This window comes from Mustelus asterias, unplaced genomic scaffold (assembly GCF_964213995.1).
Source record: "Mustelus asterias unplaced genomic scaffold, sMusAst1.hap1.1 HAP1_SCAFFOLD_292, whole genome shotgun sequence".
NCBI classification, from domain to species: Eukaryota; Metazoa; Chordata; class Chondrichthyes; order Carcharhiniformes; family Triakidae; genus Mustelus; species Mustelus asterias.
Window position 1 is genome coordinate 115,317 of NW_027590257.1, and position 20,186 is coordinate 135,502.

A 20,186-nucleotide genomic window follows, 5' to 3' on the forward strand; every position below is an offset into this window, starting at 1 on the left:
CCCTATTCATGTTTCCCTGTCCTAGCAGTTTACTTGAAAGCTGCTGACCCGTGAAAAATAATTTTTTTTTGTCAAATCTATGCCCATGAGTAGGCAGCACAATCAAACTCCGACCTGTCTCTATCCCCAGCCACGTTTTGTTCATTTTATTTCAGCTCGAACAGTTCATCCCGCCCTCGACCCTGGTTATAGCCAAAACATAAAGGCTGCCTGGCCAATCAGCTTGCCCAGTAAATGTAAAGGCAGGTGAGCCATGGAAAACTGCATTTAATTGGCCCCTTAATGGGCTAAATTGCCAGGTTGATTTGTGGCGAGAGTCAGAGGTGTGTCTGCCACTGGAATATTGCATGAGCAATAATGTTGAAACACGTGCCCAATGTCTTCTCCCATGATTTCACACACGTCTGAGTCAGGCACGTCCCCACCTGCTCAACATAAAATTCTGGCCAATGTTCATGGGTTATTGAAGTGATCACAGTGAGAAGTCTCACAACACCAGGTTAAAGTCCAACAGGTTTATTTGGTAGCAAAATCCACCAGCTTTCGGAGCGCTTGCTACTCCTTCGTCAGGTGAGTGGGAGTTCTGATCACAAACAGGGCACAAAGACAAACTCAATTTACAAAATAATGGTTGGAATGTGAGTCTTTACAGGGAATCAAGTCTCAAAGGTACAGACAGTGTGAGTGGAGAGAGCGTTAAGCACAGGTTAAAGAGATGTGTATTATCTCCAGACAGGACAGTTAGTGAGATTTTGCAAGCCCAGACAAGTCATGGGGGTTACAGATAGTGTGACATGAACCCAAGATCCCGGTTGAGGCTGTCCTCGTGTGCGGAACTTGCTATCAGTCTCTGCTCAGCGACTCTGCGTTGTCGTGAAGGCCGCCTTGGAGAGCGCTTACCCGAAGATCAGAGGCTGAATGCCCGTGACTGCTGAAGTGTTCCCCAACAGGAAGAGAACACTGTTGCCTGGTGATTGTCGACCGGTGTTCATTTATCCACTGTCGTAGCGTCTGCATGGTCTCCCCAATGTGCCATGCCTCGGGACATCCTTTCCTGCAGCATATCAGGTAGACAACGTTGTCCGAGTTGCAAGAGTATGTACCGTGTACCTGGTGGATGGTGTTCTCACGTGAGATGATGGCATCCGTGTCGATGATCCGGCACGTCTTGCAGAGGTTGCTGTGGCAGGGTTGTGTGGTGTTGTGGTCACTGTTCTCCTGAAGGCTGGGTAGTTTGCTGCAGACAATGGTCTGTTTGAGTTTGTGCAGTTGTTTGAAGGCAAGAAGTGGGGGTGTGGGGATGGCCTTGGCGAGATGTTCGTCTTCATCAATGACATGTTGAAGGCTCCAGAGAAGATGTCGTAGCTTCTCCGCTCCGGGGAAGTACTGGACGACGAAGGGTACTCTGTCCACTGTGCCCCGTGTTTGTCTTCTGAGGAGGTCGGTGTGGTTTTTCGCTGTGGCGCGTCGGAACTGTTGATCGATGAGTCGAGCGCCATATCCTGTTCTTATGAGGGCATCTTTCAGCGTCTGGAGGCGTCTGTTGCGATCCTCCTCATCTGAGCAAATCCTGTGTATACGGAGGGCATGGATTCTTTAACGTGTTTAGGGTGGAAGCTGGAGAAGTGGAGCATCGTGAGGTTATCCGTGCGCTTGCGGGTACAGTGAAGTGCTGAGGTGACCGTCCTTGATGGAGATGCGTGTGTCCAAGAATGCAACCGATTCCGGAGAGTAGTCCATGGTGAGCCTGATGGTGGGATGGAACTTGTTGATGTCGTCATAGAGTTGTTTCAGTGATTGTTCACCATGACTCCAAAGGAAGAAAATGTCATCGATGTATCTAGTGTATAGCATCGGTTGAAGGTCCTGTGTGGTGAAGAAGTCTTGTTCGAACCTGTGCATGAAGATGTTGACATATTGAGGTGCAAATTTGGTCCCCATGGCTGTTCCGTGTGTCTGGATGAAGAACTGGTTGTTGAAGGTGAAGACATTGTGGTCCAGGAACAAAGAAAAGAAAAACACAGCACAGGAACAGGCCCTTCAGCTCTCCAAGCCCGTGCTGCTCCCTGGTCCAAACTAGACCATTCTTTTGTATCCCTCCATTCCCACTCCGTTCATGTGGCTATCTAGATAAGTCTTAAACGTTCCCAGTGTGTCCGCCTCCACCACCTTGCCCGGCAGCGCATTCCAGGCCCCCACCACCCTCTGTGTAAAATACGTCCTTCTGATATCCGTGTTAAACCTCCGCCGCCCCCGCTGTCCCTCACCTTGAACCTATGACCCCTCGTGAACGTCACCACCGACCTGGGGAAAAGCTTCCCACCGTTCACCCTATCTATGCCTATCATAATTTTATACACCTCTATTAGGTCACCCCTCATCCTCCGTCTTTACAGTGAGAACAACCCCAGTTTACCCAATCTCTCCTCATAACTAAGTCCCTCCATACCAGGCAACATCCTGGTAAACCTCCTCTGCACTCTCTCCAAAGCCTCCACATCCTTCTGGTAGTGTGGCGACCAGAACTGGGCGCAGTATTCCAAATGCGGCCGAACCAACGTTCTATACATCTGCAACATCAGACCCCAACTTTTATACTCTATGCCCCGTCCTATAAAGGCAAGCATGCCATATGCCTTCTTCACCACCTTCTCCACCTGTGACGTCACTTTCAAGGATCTGTGGACTTGCACACCCAGGTCCCTCTGCGTATCTACACCCTTTATGGTTCTGCCATTTATCGTTTCGCTCCCCCTTACATTAGTTCTGCCAAAATGCATCACTTCGCATTTATCAGGATTGAACTCCATCTGCCATTTCTTTGCCCAAACTTTCAGCCTGTCTATATCCTTCTGTAGCCTCTGACAATGTTCCTCACTATCTGAAAGTCCAGCCATTTTCGTGTCGTCCGCAAACTTACTGATCATCCCAGTTACATCTTCTTCCATGACCATTTATATAAATCACAAACAGCAGAGGTCCCAATACAGAGCCCTGTGGAACACCACTAGTCACAGGCATCCCCTCCGAGACACTCCCAGTCAACACATCCCTCTCCTTTGTGAATACCGACGCAAAGTATTCATTTAGGATCTCCCCTACTTGTATGGGCTCGAAGCATAATTCCCCACTGAATGAAGCGGATGAGTTGTAAAATCTGGAGACTGGCAGTTGTCGGCGTTGAGTACAGAGGCAGTTGCAGCAATGCCATCGTCGTGGGCAATGCTGGTGTAGAGTGCTGAGACATCCATTGTGACCAGGAGTGCTCCTGGTTCAACTGCTCCATGTGTGCTGAGTTTCTGTTGGAAGTCCGTAGTGTCGCGACAAAAGCTGGGGGTTCTTTGTACAATGGGTTTCAGGATGCCCTCGACGTAGCCGGAGAGGTTCTCGCACAGGATCCCATTGCCCGATACGATGGGACGGCCGGGTGTGGTTGCCTTTTGTATCTTCGGGAGGCCAAGTTCCGCACACATGAGGACGGCCTCAACCGGGATCTTGGGTTCATGTCACACTATCTGTAACCCCCATGACTTGCCTGGGCTTGCAAAATCTCACTAACTGTCCTGCCTGGAGACAATACACATCTCTTTAACCTGTGCTTAACGCTCTCTCCACTCACATTGTCTGTACCTTTAAGACTTGATTCCCTGTAAAGACTCGCATTCCAACCATTATTTTGTAAATTGAATTTGTGACTTTGTGCCCTGTTTGTGAACAGAACTCCCACCCACCTGACGAAGGGGCAGCAAGCGCTCTGAAAGTTGGTGGATTTTGCTGCCAAATAAACCTGTTGGACTTTAACTTGGTGTTGTGAGACTTCTCACTGTGTTTACCCCAGTCCAATGCCGGCATCTCCACATTATTGAAGTGAGGTCAGGGGGAAGGGAGGGGACGGCCGCCATGGTCTGAATCTACCATCAACAACTCATTTACCGATAAGGTGGATAGAACAGTGTGAAGGGTATCAGCTGATGTGACTGGACAATAAGAAATATCCAGATTTGAGACGATAAGCAGCATTAACCATCCAATTGGAATAGAAACTAATGAGTACTAATTTACCACATGACTGTGGCCCTGTAGCACAAAAGAAACGATGATATATATCACTATTTGGAAGCTCTGTCACTTAATTGGAGATGATAGTGTCCCCATATTTTCCCCACTTGTCCTGGATAGTTGGATCTGTTAACTCGGGGGCGGCTAGTTTTCAAATGGATTGGATTAAAATAGCCCTCTTGACCTTTTCGGGAAAGCAAGAAATTTCAGGAACACTGAAATTAAAGAACCATAGAAACCATTGAATCCCCAGAGTGCAGAAGGAGGCCATTCACCCCATCGAGTCTGCACCGACTCTCAAAGAGCATCTTTCCCAGGCCCACTCCATCACCCTGTGCTCATAACCTTGTACGTTTACCATGGCAAATCCACCTAACCTACACATATTTGGACACCATGGGGTAATTTATCATGTCCAATTCATCTAACCTGCACATCTTTTGGACTGGGGGGAGGAAACCGGAACACCCGGAGGAAACCCACACAGACACAGGGAGAACATGCAAACGCCACACAGTTTCTCAAGGCCTGAATTAAACCTGGGTCCCTGGCGCTGTGAGGCAGCAGTACAAAGACAAAGAATTCCCAGTGTTACATCAAAATAGAAATCTATCTGAAGCCAATAAACTGAAGCTAGGTTGTGTGACAAATTGTACATTTTTAATGAATTGATGATACAGATTAATGGAAAGTAGCACATGTGTTGTATCTGCCTTTCCACACATTGTTTCTGGTTCTGCCATTCTGCTCTCTTCCCCTCTATGGAAGTGACCCAGCAGTGAGGACCTGCATGGAGAGTGGCAGAGAGAGATATGAGAAAAAGTTTGAATGAAGTGGGGAAATGGTAAGGATGGCGGGGGAAGTGCAAAGGCGAGTGGGGGAAGCGGCTGTCAGGAAACCATTTGGAAATTCCATTGAAACTGTTAGTTTTTCATTTGTATACCAATTACCAGTCCTTAATGCAGCATTGAGCTGGGACCGCGCCTGCATTGGGATTCTCCAGGTTAACTTGGAATTAAAGTGTTTGATACAGGATCTCCCAGGGATGTCACTCACTATGATGTCACAGGCTCTGATACCACATCTGAGCATGTGCAGGACGTGTTCCCCCAGGTGTTGTAGCAAAGCAAATAAACACAGCTTTAATAAGCTGGTTCACAGGAGGATTCGGTTGTTCGGAATGAGAGGAATGTGACCGTCTGGGTAAAAAATTGATAATGTGTTGGTATTTCTTTGCTTTCACAGATCCAAACTCTGCACTCACTGAGTTCTTCACAAATTGCGACGATTACCTGTTGTTCCGATTAACCAAATTTTACCGGGATAGACTGGAACAGGCGATTGAAGAAGGGGTGGAAGGTTTGGCTCTCATGTTAATCGGCGAGGACCATTTCAGTGGACAAGAATATCAGGTAAGATGTAGATTGAATTCCATCTCTTCACACATCACAGAACCTACAGAATAGAAACAAAGAAATAATGTGGAATAGATACCTCAGTCTGTCTACTACATCTTCCTACATGTTGTCGTTTGCATGATGTACTGAAAATTGAATTGTTGACTAATCATACCAATCGGTAGGTCTACAGCAGTCCCATGTTTGGAATGAGACAAACCCCAGTGTTTTAGAATCTTTGGAGCCATAAAAAGGCCAGAATTATTTTGTAAGTGACATGATCTCACAGACAGGAACCTTGCTTCAGCAGGTGGTGGGGATCCAGGAAGCTGCTGTCCTTATTAAAGGTGGCAGCTTCTACCCAAACCTGTCAGCCCAGTCAGACAGCCGGTACCTCAGCAGCAACGCCATAAGCTGCATCTGGAGGGTGAGTGCAGATCAATGGCCATGAGCCCTGAAATTCAGACAAGTTAGGTCTGGGGGCCAGAGAGAGACCAGACCCCAGAAAGACCGGGTTTCTTTGAGGGCAGGCAGCACCGATGCCTTGGCATATCTATTGCCCCAAAGGATAGGCCCATCTGTGCACCAAATAGTGTCCAAAAAAGAGGCCTTCCCCGAGAATAGATTTTGAGGCCACCATCTGGAATGCCATCAAATGCCTTCCTCTGCCATTTTGCCACCTTCCCGCCTGGCAGCCCATCTCCAAATAGCCTGTAAAATCCCAACCATAGAAACTTCCTTCCCCCAAACATCCTGAAAATTCGCTGGTCAAATTTCTGATATGTTATTATCTGAAATAAATCTAGATAACTTACTTTGGCATGATCAAAGCTGACTATCATTCAGTCTCACGAAGGATCTTCTTGCACAATTGGCCACTTGCTTATGAGATGTTGGAATTAAATTTCCAAAAGCGTACAATGTCTCGCTGCTCGGGGTCAAAACATGAGCCAACCCTGATTGGGTAGACCATATGGCCCTGGGCATCATTTTATTAACAGCAGTCAATTAAGAAGTCACTGCTGGGACTTGTATCCAACTGAGATTCGCTTCCCAGAGCTAATAGCTTAATCAATGGATCATTTGCACTACAGGCTCAGTAATGTCAGTGTTGGAATTGATCTCTGCTGTGACTGCAGGAAAAAGGAGATGGCACCTTCATGCTGAGCTTCCCTTCAAGGCAAGATTGCCTTTTGTTCAGCCATGCCAGGGCATGACAGGCAGGTCCCAGCAATTAGTGGGTTCACCTTCCATCGCTGATCATAGCTGGAAGCGCTAGTCATTGCTGCCAGGGTCCATCCATGAATCAAGGAGCATTCATAAAGGACGCCCTCTCCAAGCAGCCAAAGTTTAGCTGAAAGTTGCCGCACACAGGCATTGCCCAGCTATTGTAAAGTTCCAGTGGGGCAGGAAGGAAGCTTCACAGGGGTATTTCATTGGTGTAATGGGATGCCCATCTGGGGGCCCCACCACAGAGATTCCGACCTCTTCTAAGGTCCCATAATCCTGTCACATGGTTCTCAAATTGTGAAAATGAGAGAAATAATGAGTACAGAAATAAACAACCATTCCAAGGTGGATCCTGCGTTTACTTTCCTCTCCAGCAATCACTTATTCTAACCCGAACCTTACGCTTACTATCTGTTAGTTAATATCCCATCCAGTTGGACCAGTCCTGCTTCTTGCTCTCCTTTGCTATTAATTTATTATCCAATATATCAACAAAATAAAATTAACTTCTACATCACAACAACATATTTTAACCATTTTACACTAAAACAATATCCAGTCTGACCCATAAGACTGTAAATGTGTGACCTCTAGCTGAATGTTGGAAACAATCCGTAAACATGTACTTCAGCGTACGGCCACAATCGATTTGCCATTTAATCTTCACAACTCTATTGTAACAAGTCCTAAATTCTCAAATCTCTGTTATAACATCAAACCATTCATCTTCAGTAACATCCGGATATATTCTCAGGACAGTTTTCTAATTGTTTTTATTTTCCTATAATGGAGGGTCCGAAATAATCCGTAACCGAGTGAAACTCTGACCATGTGCTCTTGGTTTGGATGGCACTCCTCCCCAGGGAAACATCAGCATCTTGAGCACATCTACTCTGTAGCCTTTTTCTTTAAACTGCTGAAGAACACCCTAAAGCCACAGGGCGTTGTGTGATAAAGTTACTGGAATGTTATGGATCACATCTATAAGGACTGTTGTCACCAAAAGAGGATTTTGCTCTGAGTTTATTCAAGCAAAGGTCTTCAGGGGATGTTTAACAGTTAAGTGTATTCTTTCCCTTATTTGAATCATTTGTTAACCTTAATGCAATACCATCACAATTGGCCTGAGCTACTTTTTCAGAAAACCTTTGCAGAATAGAAAAATTTTAAAAAAACATTTTGACAGCTGTTTCAAGCTTCCCTTTGCGGTTCGTGCACCCTTCTATGTGCACTACCTCATTCAGACCACTACTCGAGGCTGAGACTTCCGATGTCTTACTGTCCCTTCTGCCTCTCGACTTTCCTCACCTCCTGAAGACATTTCTGTGCACCCTGCTTTGTATTGGGTTCATGGTCCGATTTCTCCTCTTTTTGTGGGTTGTAAACTCTGAATGTAAACTGGTGATGAATGTTAAAACTTTGTGAACATGGTTAGTGACATTTCACACTCACTGTAAACATGCAAAATAATGGCTTCAGATATTTCAGTTAATGATGTGAAAATGATTGAATCTTTGGTCAATTCTCCTGATGGAGAAATCAACAATGTTTCCATTCATTTGTGGTCATTCCTGAGACAGCTACAGCACGGGATTACTTGTGTGCCAAACTGAGAGCAGTATTCCAGCCATTAAATTTAGTTTATTCACATTCATTTGAAGGAATGATGGAATCAAGATGTGTGGAGAATATTCATCACTTTTCAGAATGACATTTCGCCTAAAGAAGTCGCTGCTTCCTTCCTCAAAACAACTGGGAAATCCCATCCCTGAGCAAGTCCTTTCCTTCCCTTTCCCAGTGCTTATCGTTCACACCTCATCAATATATTCATTATTATTCTTCACAGAAAGTCAGTGAGCTCGTGCAGAACGGAAACAGGGCGGGCAGTGCCAAACTTCTCCTCAATCTGGTTATGGAGAAAGGACCTCGGGCTCGAAGGATGATGTGGGAATCCTTTGTGAAAATGCACCACAGCTTACGGAAATTGGGCACAATACTGAGAGAAATACGGGAACTTGGTATGGTAAAATCACACTGAATTCAGTTTCAGACCCAAACACTGCAAACTTTACTACAATATTACACAGGCCTGATTTAATGGAAGTTAATTCTTTTCAACAGGTTCTGATCCAATTAATTATATGAAAGTTGGAGAAGAATTATCAGAAATACCCAGCCACCTGAAAGGTAAGGGAGGAAATGGGGATTTCAGACAATTCATTTGACTTGTGAGAATCTGGGTATTTGAAAATACATCTTTGCCTCGAGGTTATCAGAATTAGAGATACAGAAATTCATAGGGTCGAGAAGCAGGACTAAAACTTGTTTGGAAATCATCAATTCTTGTGAATTCAGCATCGATGTAAGATTCAATCCATGTGACTTCTGACATTTCTTGTAATTATAGGGATATTGTTTCACTTCCTTAAATTCACAAAACCCCGTACATGGCGGGACCCTGATACAGTTTTAAACACTGTACTCACCTGGCAGGATCCTGATTCACTGAGAAACCCTGTACTCACCTGGCAGGATCCTGATTCACTGAGAAACACCGTACTCACCTGGCAGGATCCTGATTCACTGAGAAACACCGTACTCACCTGGCAGGATCCTGATTCACTGAGAAACCCTGTACTCACCTGGCAGGATCCTGATTCACTGAGAAACCCTGTACTCACCCGGCAGGATCCTGATTCACTGAGAAACCCTGTACTCACCTGGCAGGATCCTGATTCACTGAGAAACCCTGTACTCACCTGGCAGGATCCTGATTCACTGAGAAACCCTGTACTCACCTGGCAGGATCCTGATTCACTGAGAAACCCTGTACTCACCTGGCAGGATCCTGATTCACTGAGAAACCCTGTACTCACCTGGCAGGATCCTGATTCACTGAGAAACCCTGTACTCACCTGGCAGGATCCTGATTCACTGAGAAACCCTGTACTCACCTGGCAGGATCCTGATTCACTGAGAAACCCTGTACACACCTGGCAGGATCCTGATTCACTGAGAAACCCTGTACTCACCTGGCAGGATCCTGATTCACTGAGAAACACCGTACTCACCTGGCAGGATCCTGATTCACTGAGAAACCCTGTACTCACCTGGCAGGATCCTGATTCACTGAGAAACACCGTACTCACCTAGCAGGATCCCACCTGCCCACCTGGCTGGGTCCTGAGGCGCTGTGCCCACCTGGCTGGGTCCTGAGGCGCTGTGCCCACCTGGCTGGGTCCTGTGGCGCTGTACCCACCTGGCTGGGTCCTGTGGCGCTGTGCCCACCTGGCTGGGTCCTGAGGCGCTGTACCCACCTGGCTGGGTCCTGAGGCGCTGTGCCCACCTGGCTGGGTCCTGAGGCCCTGTGCCCACCTGGCTGGGTCCTGAGGCCCTGTGCCCACCTGGCTGGGTCCTGAGGCGCTGTGCCCACCTGGCTGGGTCCTGAGGCGCTGTGCCCACCTGGCTGGGTGCCGAGATGGAGGGGCATTTCCATACGGTCGCATGTGGCATACAGTTTTCTCCCTCCGAGTGTGCACAGCACCACAGGTAAAAACAGTAAAAATCTGCTATGATAGCCTTCAGCCGCTGAGCAATCTGTGCCCCAACTCCTCACAATATCCAGAACTCTGCTGCAGAAACATCACTGAAGGATTCAAACGTTGAACGACTGGAATCTCCATTGTTGTACAATCAGGATCACGTGGGGGTTTGTACTGTCTACAATACACGGCAGCTTGGATAGTATTCACCATTAGAGAGAAAATATTACCTGCAAAGAAATCTGCATTCAGTAAATTTAGAATCAAGTGAGGATATGAAAATTTTCTCGGCTTTTGTTCACTTTCAAATGAGATTTCCATTAACTTTTAATGAATTAAATCTATCTTTTCAGCAAAGTGGTCTTGAGAATTTACTTATTAAAGCCAATAACAATAATAAACATTTTCTCTCTGTTCTAATTGAAGATGTTCAGCAGAAACACAAGGAGACACTCCGGGTACAAACTGAAACACTGAGAGTGAACACTATCCTCATAAAGGAGAAGGTTAAGATTTTCCAGCTGGTTGATCGATACGCTGAGCTCACGGTTATTTCCGCTGTTCGAGATCGGACACTTGTCGAACATGAACTGCTGGCAAGAGGCCGAGACCATGAAGAATGGAGAGAGAAAGATCTCCGGAGAGAACTGGAAAAAATCCGAACTGATCAATTGTTTCAGAGCAGCTTTTCCCAGAGAAAATCCAAATCTGGGAATTCAGCAGCAGTGAGCGGAGTGCCGGGAATTGGAAAAACAACAATGGTACAAAAGATTGTTTATGACTGGGCCACTGGGAAAATATACCAACACTTTCAATTTGTTTTCAGTTTTAAATTCCGGGATTTGAACACTATTAACTGTAGAATAAATCTGAGTAATCTGATACTGTTTTTCTATCCCTACTTTGGGAATATTCTGGGAGAGTTCTGGAAGAACCCAGAGGGATTGCTGTTTATATTCGATGGTTTGGATGAATTCAAGGACAGGATTGATTTTGCTGACAATCGGAGAAATACAGAACCTCAGTCCATGTGCACAGATCCCGAATTCCGGTGTAAAGTGTCTGACATTGTGTACAGTTTAATACAGCACAAGCTGCTCCCAGGATGTTCAGTGCTAGTGACCAGCCGCCCCACTGCATTACATTTATTGGAAAAGGCTGAGATCAGTGTCTGGGCTGAAATCCTGGGATTTGTTGGTGATGAACGGAAGGAATATTTCAACAAGTTTTTTGAAGATCAGACGGTGGCAGCAGCTGTTTTCAAACACGTGGAGGAGAACGAGATCCTGTACACCATGTGTTACAACCCTTCCTACTGCTGGATCCTCGGTCTGTCACTGGGTCCCTTCTTTACACAAAGAGACAGGAAACGGCAGCAAGTTCCCAAGACCATCACCCAACTATATTCCTACTATATTTACAACATTCTGAAAAACCATGGCCGAGAGATTGAAAAACCCCGTGATGTGTTACTGAAGCTTGGTGAGATGGCCTACACAGGAGTCTCCAAGAAGAAGATTGTGTTTCGAAATGGAGATTTGATTGAGTACAATCTACAATCTTCCCAGTTCCTGTCTGGGTTCCTGATGGAACTTTTGGAGAGAGATGTTTCTGCCCAGAGTGTGGTTTATACATTCCCACACCTCACCATCCAAGAGTTTGTAGCTGCACTCACACAATTCCTGACTCCAGATCCTGGGGAGATCGGGAAACTCCTCAGTGAAGCCCACAGTGAGGAAGATGGGCGATTTGAGATATTTCTCCGTTTTGTTGCTGGTCTGTCCTCCCCACAGTCAGCTCGACCCCTGGTGGAGTTTCTGGGTCCATTTCTTCATCAAACAACCTGCCGAGTGATTGACTGGGTGAAGGAGAAGGTTGAAGGGCAGATTGGAGACACACAGACTGAAACTGGGAAGAGGAAGCTCCTGAACACATTCCACTACCTGTTTGAGTCTCAGAATAAAGCACTGGCTCGGAACACAGTGGGATCTATGGAAAAACTTTCATTTAGCGGATTGCAACTGACCCCGATTGACTGTGCGGTCCTGTCTCATGTCATTGGACTCTGTGATACAATAAAACACCTCGATCTATGGCAATGCAACATTCAGTGTGAAGGGCTCCAGCGGCTGGGACCCGTTCTGCACAAGTGTCAGGAGTTGAGGTAACTGTTTGGTCTGAGAGCGGATATTTTCATTGTTGAGAAGCCATTTCCTTTGTTCTAATAAAACAGAGGCATGTTCATTCGAGGACATCAAGAGAGAAACAATGTCCAATGGTCACAAAGTGTGGGAGAATGGCACAAAGTAATAATGCTCATTTGAGAGCAGATGCAGATATGATGGGCCGATTGGCCTTCTTCTGAACCTGTAATAAATCCAGATTCTCTGATGAAACTACATTGTTTCAAGAAGGCAGATTCTCGTGGAATAGGCGTGGGCAATAAATGTTGGCATAACCAGCGGTGCCCACGTTCCTTGAATGAATAAAAACATTATTGGGATGAATTGTAAATAATTAGAGCTGTAAAGGCCTCCCTCCAAAATCTGAAAAAGGATCATTCCCTCTCCCAACAGAAACCATCTGATTCTGTACGATGCTATACAGAAATTAGTTTGTCTTGTTCGGTACAGCTTACAGTTTGTGTTTAATTATGATCAGGATTATTTTCCTGCGCTCTACCTGTGTTATGTATTACAGTCGGTGTGTGTTATATTGGGACAATGTCCCTTTATAAGTCACGTGATCACTGGTGACATCATCAGTTCGGGTTGCTTTCTGAATGCCTGCGTTGCGCTGCCTCTACTGGCAGCCTCTGTGAACTCCGTCTTGCTTCTTGGATTAACTGGTTGTAACTGAAACTCAGAGCTTCTATCATTCATTGTGGGCCTCTGAATAGAAGCAACCATTTCTTTAAACCTCTATAACTCTTACAACGTCGTAAACCTTAAATTAAAATGTAGGGACAGTTTAAAGTGAAACCAAAAACCCGCAGGCGGGCAGCTTTGTTTAACATGAAGTGAAATTAAAGTTTTGGCCCTTTCTGAGCTCACAAGCACAGAAACACAAATTAAACTTAAACTCATGAATTACTGTGTAACGCCCACAAACACAAGTTATTACATAACAGTGAAGCCCAAGATGCTGTTTTCTTTATTAATTGCTACCTACACTTGCCCTGCCAATGGCAATGATCGATTCACACGTGTTCAGTCCCTCTGATCCTGCAATCCGTTAACAATTCTACCGATTATTTTATATTGCTTCCTCATGTGCATGTTTCCTGAAAGTATCACCTCACCCGTCTCTGCATTGAACTTAATCTGCCATCTATCTGTACACTCCACCATAGTCTGTTTTTCAGTCCCAAGCTCTCCTCACAGTTTACAATGCCTCAAACTGTTCTGTGATCAACAAACTTTGAAATTTTCCTCGAGACTGCAAACCATAGAAACCCTACAGTGCAGGAAGAGGCCATTCGGCCCATTGAGTCTGCACCGACCACAATCCCACCCAGGCCCTACCCCCTTATCCCTACATGTTTTACCCTCTAATCCCTGTAACCTACACATCTCAGGACACTAAGGAGCAATTTTAGCATGGCCAATCAACCTAACCCGCACATCTTTAGACTGGGAGGAAACCGGAGCACCTGGAGGAAACCCACGCAGACACGAGGAGAATGTGCAAACTCCACACAGTGACCCAAGCCGGGAATCGAACCCAGGTCCCTGGAGCTGTGAAGCAGCAGTGCTAACCACTGTGCTACCGTGCCGCCCAAACACCCAAATCATTCATATATATCTGGAAAAAGCAAGGATCCCAATACCAACCGCTAGGGTTCTCCATTACCGACATCCTCCAGCCTTGAAAATATCCATTACTCTTTGTTCATCCAATTTTGTATCCACGTTGCTACTTTCCCATTTATTTTATGAGCTTATGCCACAAGTCTGTTGTGTCACTGCATCAGATGATTTTTGAATATCCATGTGCACCACATCAACAGCAGAACCATCATTGACCCTTTCTGTTGCTTCCTCCAGTTCACAGCAATATAAAGCCAGTCGAAAACGGCATTTTTTTTTAACCAACCAATGAATTTAGTTTCCTCTGTGTCGCTATTAGATTCACCATTTCCCTTTTGAACTCAGCGTGGGCCGGCTCAGAGTAGCTGAATGATCAACTGACCCTCCAACCCTCAGCTAAGTTTAACACTACTGCTCCAGGCTGGAGCCGCAGACTTGACTAAATTGGATTGACCCACTCTTTTCGGTTGTGGTTACGACCTCCTGGCCCTCTCTTCATCCACTCCAACAAACTGAGATAGCTGGGAATTAAACCCGTATCAACTGCTTGGAAAGCAACTATGCTCGCTATGATATCACCATCATTGCATTTAGTGACTCCTGTGGTGTAGGTGCACCCACAGTGCTGTGAAAAAGAGAATCCCAGGACTTTGACCCAGTCACTGTGAAGGAACGGCGATATCTTTCCAAGTCAGGATGATGTGTATCTTGAAGGGAACTTCCAGGTGGAGATGTTTCCATTTATCTGCTTGTCCTTCTCGGGATAGAAATCACAAGTTTGGAAGGTGCTGTGTAACGGGCCATTGGGAGTTGTTGCACTGCATCTTGTAGATGGTACACACTGCTAGCTCTGTACCTCTGTGGTGGATGGAATGAATGTTGAAGGTGATGGGTGGAGAACCAGTCAACAAGCAGAGTTATCCTGGATGGTGGCGAGCTTCCTGAATCTTGAGCTGCACTCATGCAGACAAGTGGATGGTATTCAATCAAATTCCTGACATGTGTCTTGTAGATGGTGGAAATGTTTTCGGAAGTGAGGAGGTGAGTTACTCTGTGCAGAAATCCTGGCCTTTAACCTTCTCTTATAGCCACAGTATTGATCTGGCTCATCTGTTTCTGATCAATGGTAACACCCAAGATGTTGATAGTTGGGGATTCATGGGGATGATAATCCCATTGAATGTAAAGGGAAATGACTGTATTCTCTCTTGGTGGAAATAGTCATCGCCTGGGACTTCACAGCCCTTCCCTTGTTCAAGCCTTGTTAAATATGGACAGGTCCTGCATCACTGTCTTGCGGAGTTGAGAATGGTGCTGAACGTTGTACAGACATCAGCAAACATCTCCACTTCTGACCTGATGATGGAGGAAGTGTAATTGATGAAGCAGCTGAAGATGGTTGGGCCTTAGGCACTCCCCTGAGAAATTCCTGCTGTGATTTCCTGGAGATGAGATGACCCTCTCTTCATCCACTCCGACAAACTGAGATAGCTGGGAATTAAACCCGTATCAACTGCTTGGAAAGCAACTATGCTCACAATTATATATCTGGCATTGCATTTAGGGACTCCTGTGGTGTAGGTGCTCCCACAGAGCTGTGAGAAAGAGAGTTCCAGGATTTTGACCCAGTCACTGTGAAGGAACGGTGATATATTTCCAAGTCAGGATGGTGTGTATCTTGGAAGGGAACTTCCAGGTGGTGATGTTTCCATTCATCTGCTGCCCTTGTCCTTCCAGGGATAGAAATCACAGACTGGACAGTGCTGTGTAACGAGCCATGGTGAGTTGTTGCACTGCATCATGCAGATGGTCCAACAACCATAACTAACTTCGTCTGTGCTGGTAATACTCTATTTGGCAGATAGTTTTCATAGAAAGAAATCATAGGAACCCTACAGTGCAGAAAGAGGCCACTCGGCCCATCGAGTCTGCACTGACCACAATCCCACCCAGGCCCTACCTCCATATCCCTACATATTTACCCACTAATCCCTCTAATCTACGCATCTCGGGACACTAAGGGGCAATTTTTTTTAGCATAGCCAATCAAACTAACCCGCACATCTTTGGACTGTGGGAGGAAACCGGAGCACCCGGAGGAAACCCACGCAGACACGAGGAGAATGTGCAAACTCCGCACAGACAGTGACCCGAGCCGGGAATCGAACCCAAGTCCCTGGAGCTGTGAAGCAGCAGTGCTAACCACTGTGCTACCGTGCCGCCCATTTCTCATTTCCATTGACTTCAGTTTTTCTCTGGCTCCTTTTTGCTACATGTAGCCATATGCTGCCTTGATGTCAAGGGCAGACACTCTCCCCTCTCATCCTGAGTTCAGCTCTGCTGTCCGTGTTTGCATCAAGGCTGTAATGAGGTAGGGGGCTGAGTGACCCTGAGTAAGCACAAGCTTCAAGTCAGATAGCAGGTCATTGCTAATTAAGTGTCACTTGTTAGTCTCGTTAGCTTTCCATTACTCTGCTGATGATCGAGAGTAGACTGATGGGGTGGTAAATGGACAGATTGGATTTGTTCTCTCCTTTTTGTGTACGGTCAGATCTGGACAATTTCCCACTATTTTGGGTAAACATCAGTGTTGTAGCTCTACTGGAACAGCTTGGCGAGGAACAGAGCAACTTCTGGAGCAGTAATCTTCAGTACAGTTACTGGAATATTGTCAAGATCTGTGGTCTTTGCCGTATCCATTATCTTTAACTATTTCTTGACATCATGTGGAGTGAATGGAATGAGCTGATATCTGTGATGCTGGGGCCCTCTGGATGGTTCAGCCACTGAAGTTAGTTACTAATATTTGAACCATATCTTTTGTACTGATGTGCGAGTCTCCTCCGTCATGAGGATGGGATATTTGTGGAGCCTCCTCCTTCTGTTGTTTCATCGTCCACTATCATTCACAGCTAAATGTGGCAGGACTGCAGAGCTTACATCTGAGCCGAGGAAACCAGAATTTCCTGAATGAGGAAACCTGCTGCTGGAAAATCTCAGTCAAACTGTCAGTGATATGAAACAGGATTTTCGGATAATCCTTTTCCTATGTGAGGATCTACCGGGAAGAGGGAACTCCCGGTAATTCCCGGAGATAGAACACGAGCCATACCTGCAGAAAATGTAGAGCCTGTTTACTGTGGAATGTAGCGGGAGACACCCCTCCCCTATAAACTAATCAAACAGAAATATTTCAACTTTCTAATGGGAGAATAATCTTTCCTGGTTGTATAAAATCTAGGGGATGGATCTTAAAGCAACAGTTAGCACAGTTTCACACTTTAACTCACCCTGAGATATTATACAGATGATATAATGTCAATAGTTAAGCACAGGGAATCCCGAGCGATCCACTCTCACAGCTTTATCATTTAACCCTCAGTAAAATGTACAATTCTCATAAAATCCTGGATTTATGTAACAGCAGAAATGATTTGAATTTCTGGAAACTTAGCAGGGTCAGTGAGATTCAGGAGGGTAATTCTGATGATCAGGAAATGAGACCAGAATGTGGGACATGTTTAAAAATTACTTGCTTGTTCACAGGATGTGGGCATCACCTCCTCGAGGGGCCATTAGCAGTGGGAAATAAATGCTGGTCTAGCCAGCGACACCCATATCCCATGGACAATTAAACAAAATATACATTTTGAGAGGTGTAAAACTGGTTTCCCCCAGTAGGCAAACCAGTGAGAGTGAATTGTTCAGTTGTTTCAATGCTGACTATTGCCTTTTCCATTCAACAGAAAGGATTTGATATTTGATTTAATATTGTCACATTTATGAGTGCCAAAGCATACCGTACATAGGTACAAAACTACAGCGGTTCAAGAAGGCAGATTCTCGTGGGCAAATAGGCATCGGCAATAAATGTTGGCAAAACCAGCGATGATCACGTTCCTTGACTGAATAAAAGCATTATTGGGATAAATTTTAAATAATTAGAGGTGTAAAGGCCTCGTTACAAAATTTAAAAAAAGGATATTTCACTCTCCCAACAGAAACCATCTGATTATGTATGATGCCAGAAGGAAATTTGTTTCTCTTGTGTTCGGTACAGCTGACAGTTTGTGGCTAATTATTGTCAGGATTATTTTCCTGCACGCTGCCTCTGTTATGTATTATAGTTGGTGTGTGTTTTATCGGGACAGTGTCCTTTTATAAGTCATGTGATAACTGGTAACATCAGTCAGGGTCGCAGTGGAGGTTCAGTCTTGTATTAAACCTCACAGTGTGCAGTTATGAAAAGAAACCTCCCTTAGGTTACAGCAGCCCACGCTGTTTCTGTTCCATGGTTCTGACTGCAGCCTCATAAAACCTGAATCACTCGCTGTGTTTAAAAAAATAGCTTTATTCACACTGTATTTGCATCTTTTGCAAATCACTTTAAATCTTGTTGTTGATCCTTGTCCGAGCAGCAACATTTTGATTTGCTCCTTGTTCTCTACAGCACCATCGCTATTTTGAACATTTCTATCAAATGTCCTCTCAGCATTCTTCCTTCCAAGGTGAACAACCTCTCCTATCGATCCTCGTATCTGAAGTTTCACATCCCTGTAGCCAATCTTTTAAACATGTTCAGCGCTCTCTCCAATGTGCTCTAAACCTTCCTAAAGTATGACGCACTGAACTGAGATCTAACTGATGTCTTTTGCAGGTTCAGCACAGCCTCCTTGCTCTTGTACTCTATGCCCCTATTGACAATGTTATGATCCCAGCTGATTTCTGGACAGTCAGGTCGAAGAGCAGAAACCCGGCTCAGTAAATCATAACTTTTATTTATTGTTTTATTATTTAGAAATGTAGATGAACAGAATAACAAGGTAGGCGATTAACTTTTAACAACAGAATAAAACGTTTGTTAAAAAAATAACTACAATGCACCACCCCATCTAACTTCACAGATGTCTGCAGATCTGTAAGGATGACACGAGTTACAAAATAGATCTTATGTTTTAATGTTCCCAGTAAGTACACAGTTAATGTAAACCAACAATCCACCTGTGGTTCAGATATACCACTCTCTGAAACTCAGTGACAGATGCCACCCAAAGTAACTTCAGTGGATTCTTCTTCAAATCCCCCCAAATGTTTGTAACAATGTGAGAAACCCGTCTCACTGGGACTGATGCTTCCGCTCCAGAAGCTCCACTCGAGAAACAAAAGCAGCTTTTGGAATCTTTTCAATGCTTTCTGTCAGGTGCCTTCACCAAGGATCCCTGTCCAATATTTCAATGTTTCCTTTCATTATTCCTCCATACTCAGCCGTGCCAACAGACACCAGCGCCTCATAGTCTGTATGAAGGTGTCACCAACTTTAGGAATATATCAGATATCTGGATTCTCGTGAGCAAACTTTACAATGTCTGCACCTCGCAGCTCTGTCTTTAACTGGGAGCCTCTCTCTGCTCCTCTCTTTAACTTCGGGAGCAGTCGCTTGTTCAGATTCAGGTTTTTTTTGTCTCTTTGACTTCTGTCTTCCTGGAACTCCTCTTTTCCTCCTTGGTTTCTGACGGTGATTTATCTTGTGGGTCCTGCTTTCTGAGTCCCTGCATTGCCCTGCCTCTCCTGGCAGCCTCTGTGAACTCCATCTCGCTTCTTGGGTTAACTGGTTGCAACTGAAACTCAGTGTTTCTATCATTCATTGTGGACTTCTGAATATAAGCAATCATTTTTTTAACCTCTATAACTCTGACAATGTCGTAAACCTTAAATTAAAATGCAGGGACACAAAAAACCCGCAGGCAGGCAGCTTTGTTTAACACGAAGTGAAATTAAAGTTTTGGCTCTTTCTTAACACACAAGCACAGAAACACAAATTCAACTTAAACTCATGAATTATTATCTGATGCCTACAAACATAAACTATTTCACAGCAGTAAAGCCCAAGATGCTGTATTCTTTATTAACTGCTCCCTCCACTTGCTCTGCTAACGGCAATGATCAATGTGCATATACGTCCAGTCCCTCTGCTCCTGCAATCCATGAACAATTCCACCGATTATTTTATATTCCTTCCTCATGTGCATGTTTCCGGAAAGTATCACCTCACCCGTCTCTGCATTGAACTTAATCTGCCACCTATCTGTACACTCCACTATTGTCCGTTTTTCAGTCCCAAGCTCCCCTCCTCACAGTATCCGATGCCT

At 45.1% G+C, this 20,186-nt stretch overlaps 1 protein-coding gene across 15 annotated transcripts in view; it reads left to right on the forward strand.

The window, feature by feature from the left end:
- The window catches only part of LOC144486167 (NACHT, LRR and PYD domains-containing protein 3-like), a 131,866-nt gene that overhangs the window by 59,536 nt on the left and 52,144 nt on the right, over positions 1 to 20,186 (forward strand). For all 15 annotated transcript variants that reach the window (XM_078204242.1, XM_078204246.1, XM_078204245.1 and 12 more), the window contains 4 exons: positions 5,305 to 5,471; positions 8,533 to 8,704; positions 8,808 to 8,873; positions 10,655 to 12,392. In XM_078204242.1, coding sequence (XP_078060368.1) covers positions 5,305 to 5,471; positions 8,533 to 8,704; positions 8,808 to 8,873; positions 10,655 to 12,392 — 2,143 coding nt within the window. The remainder of the gene's footprint in view (positions 1 to 5,304; positions 5,472 to 8,532; positions 8,705 to 8,807; positions 8,874 to 10,654; positions 12,393 to 20,186) is intronic.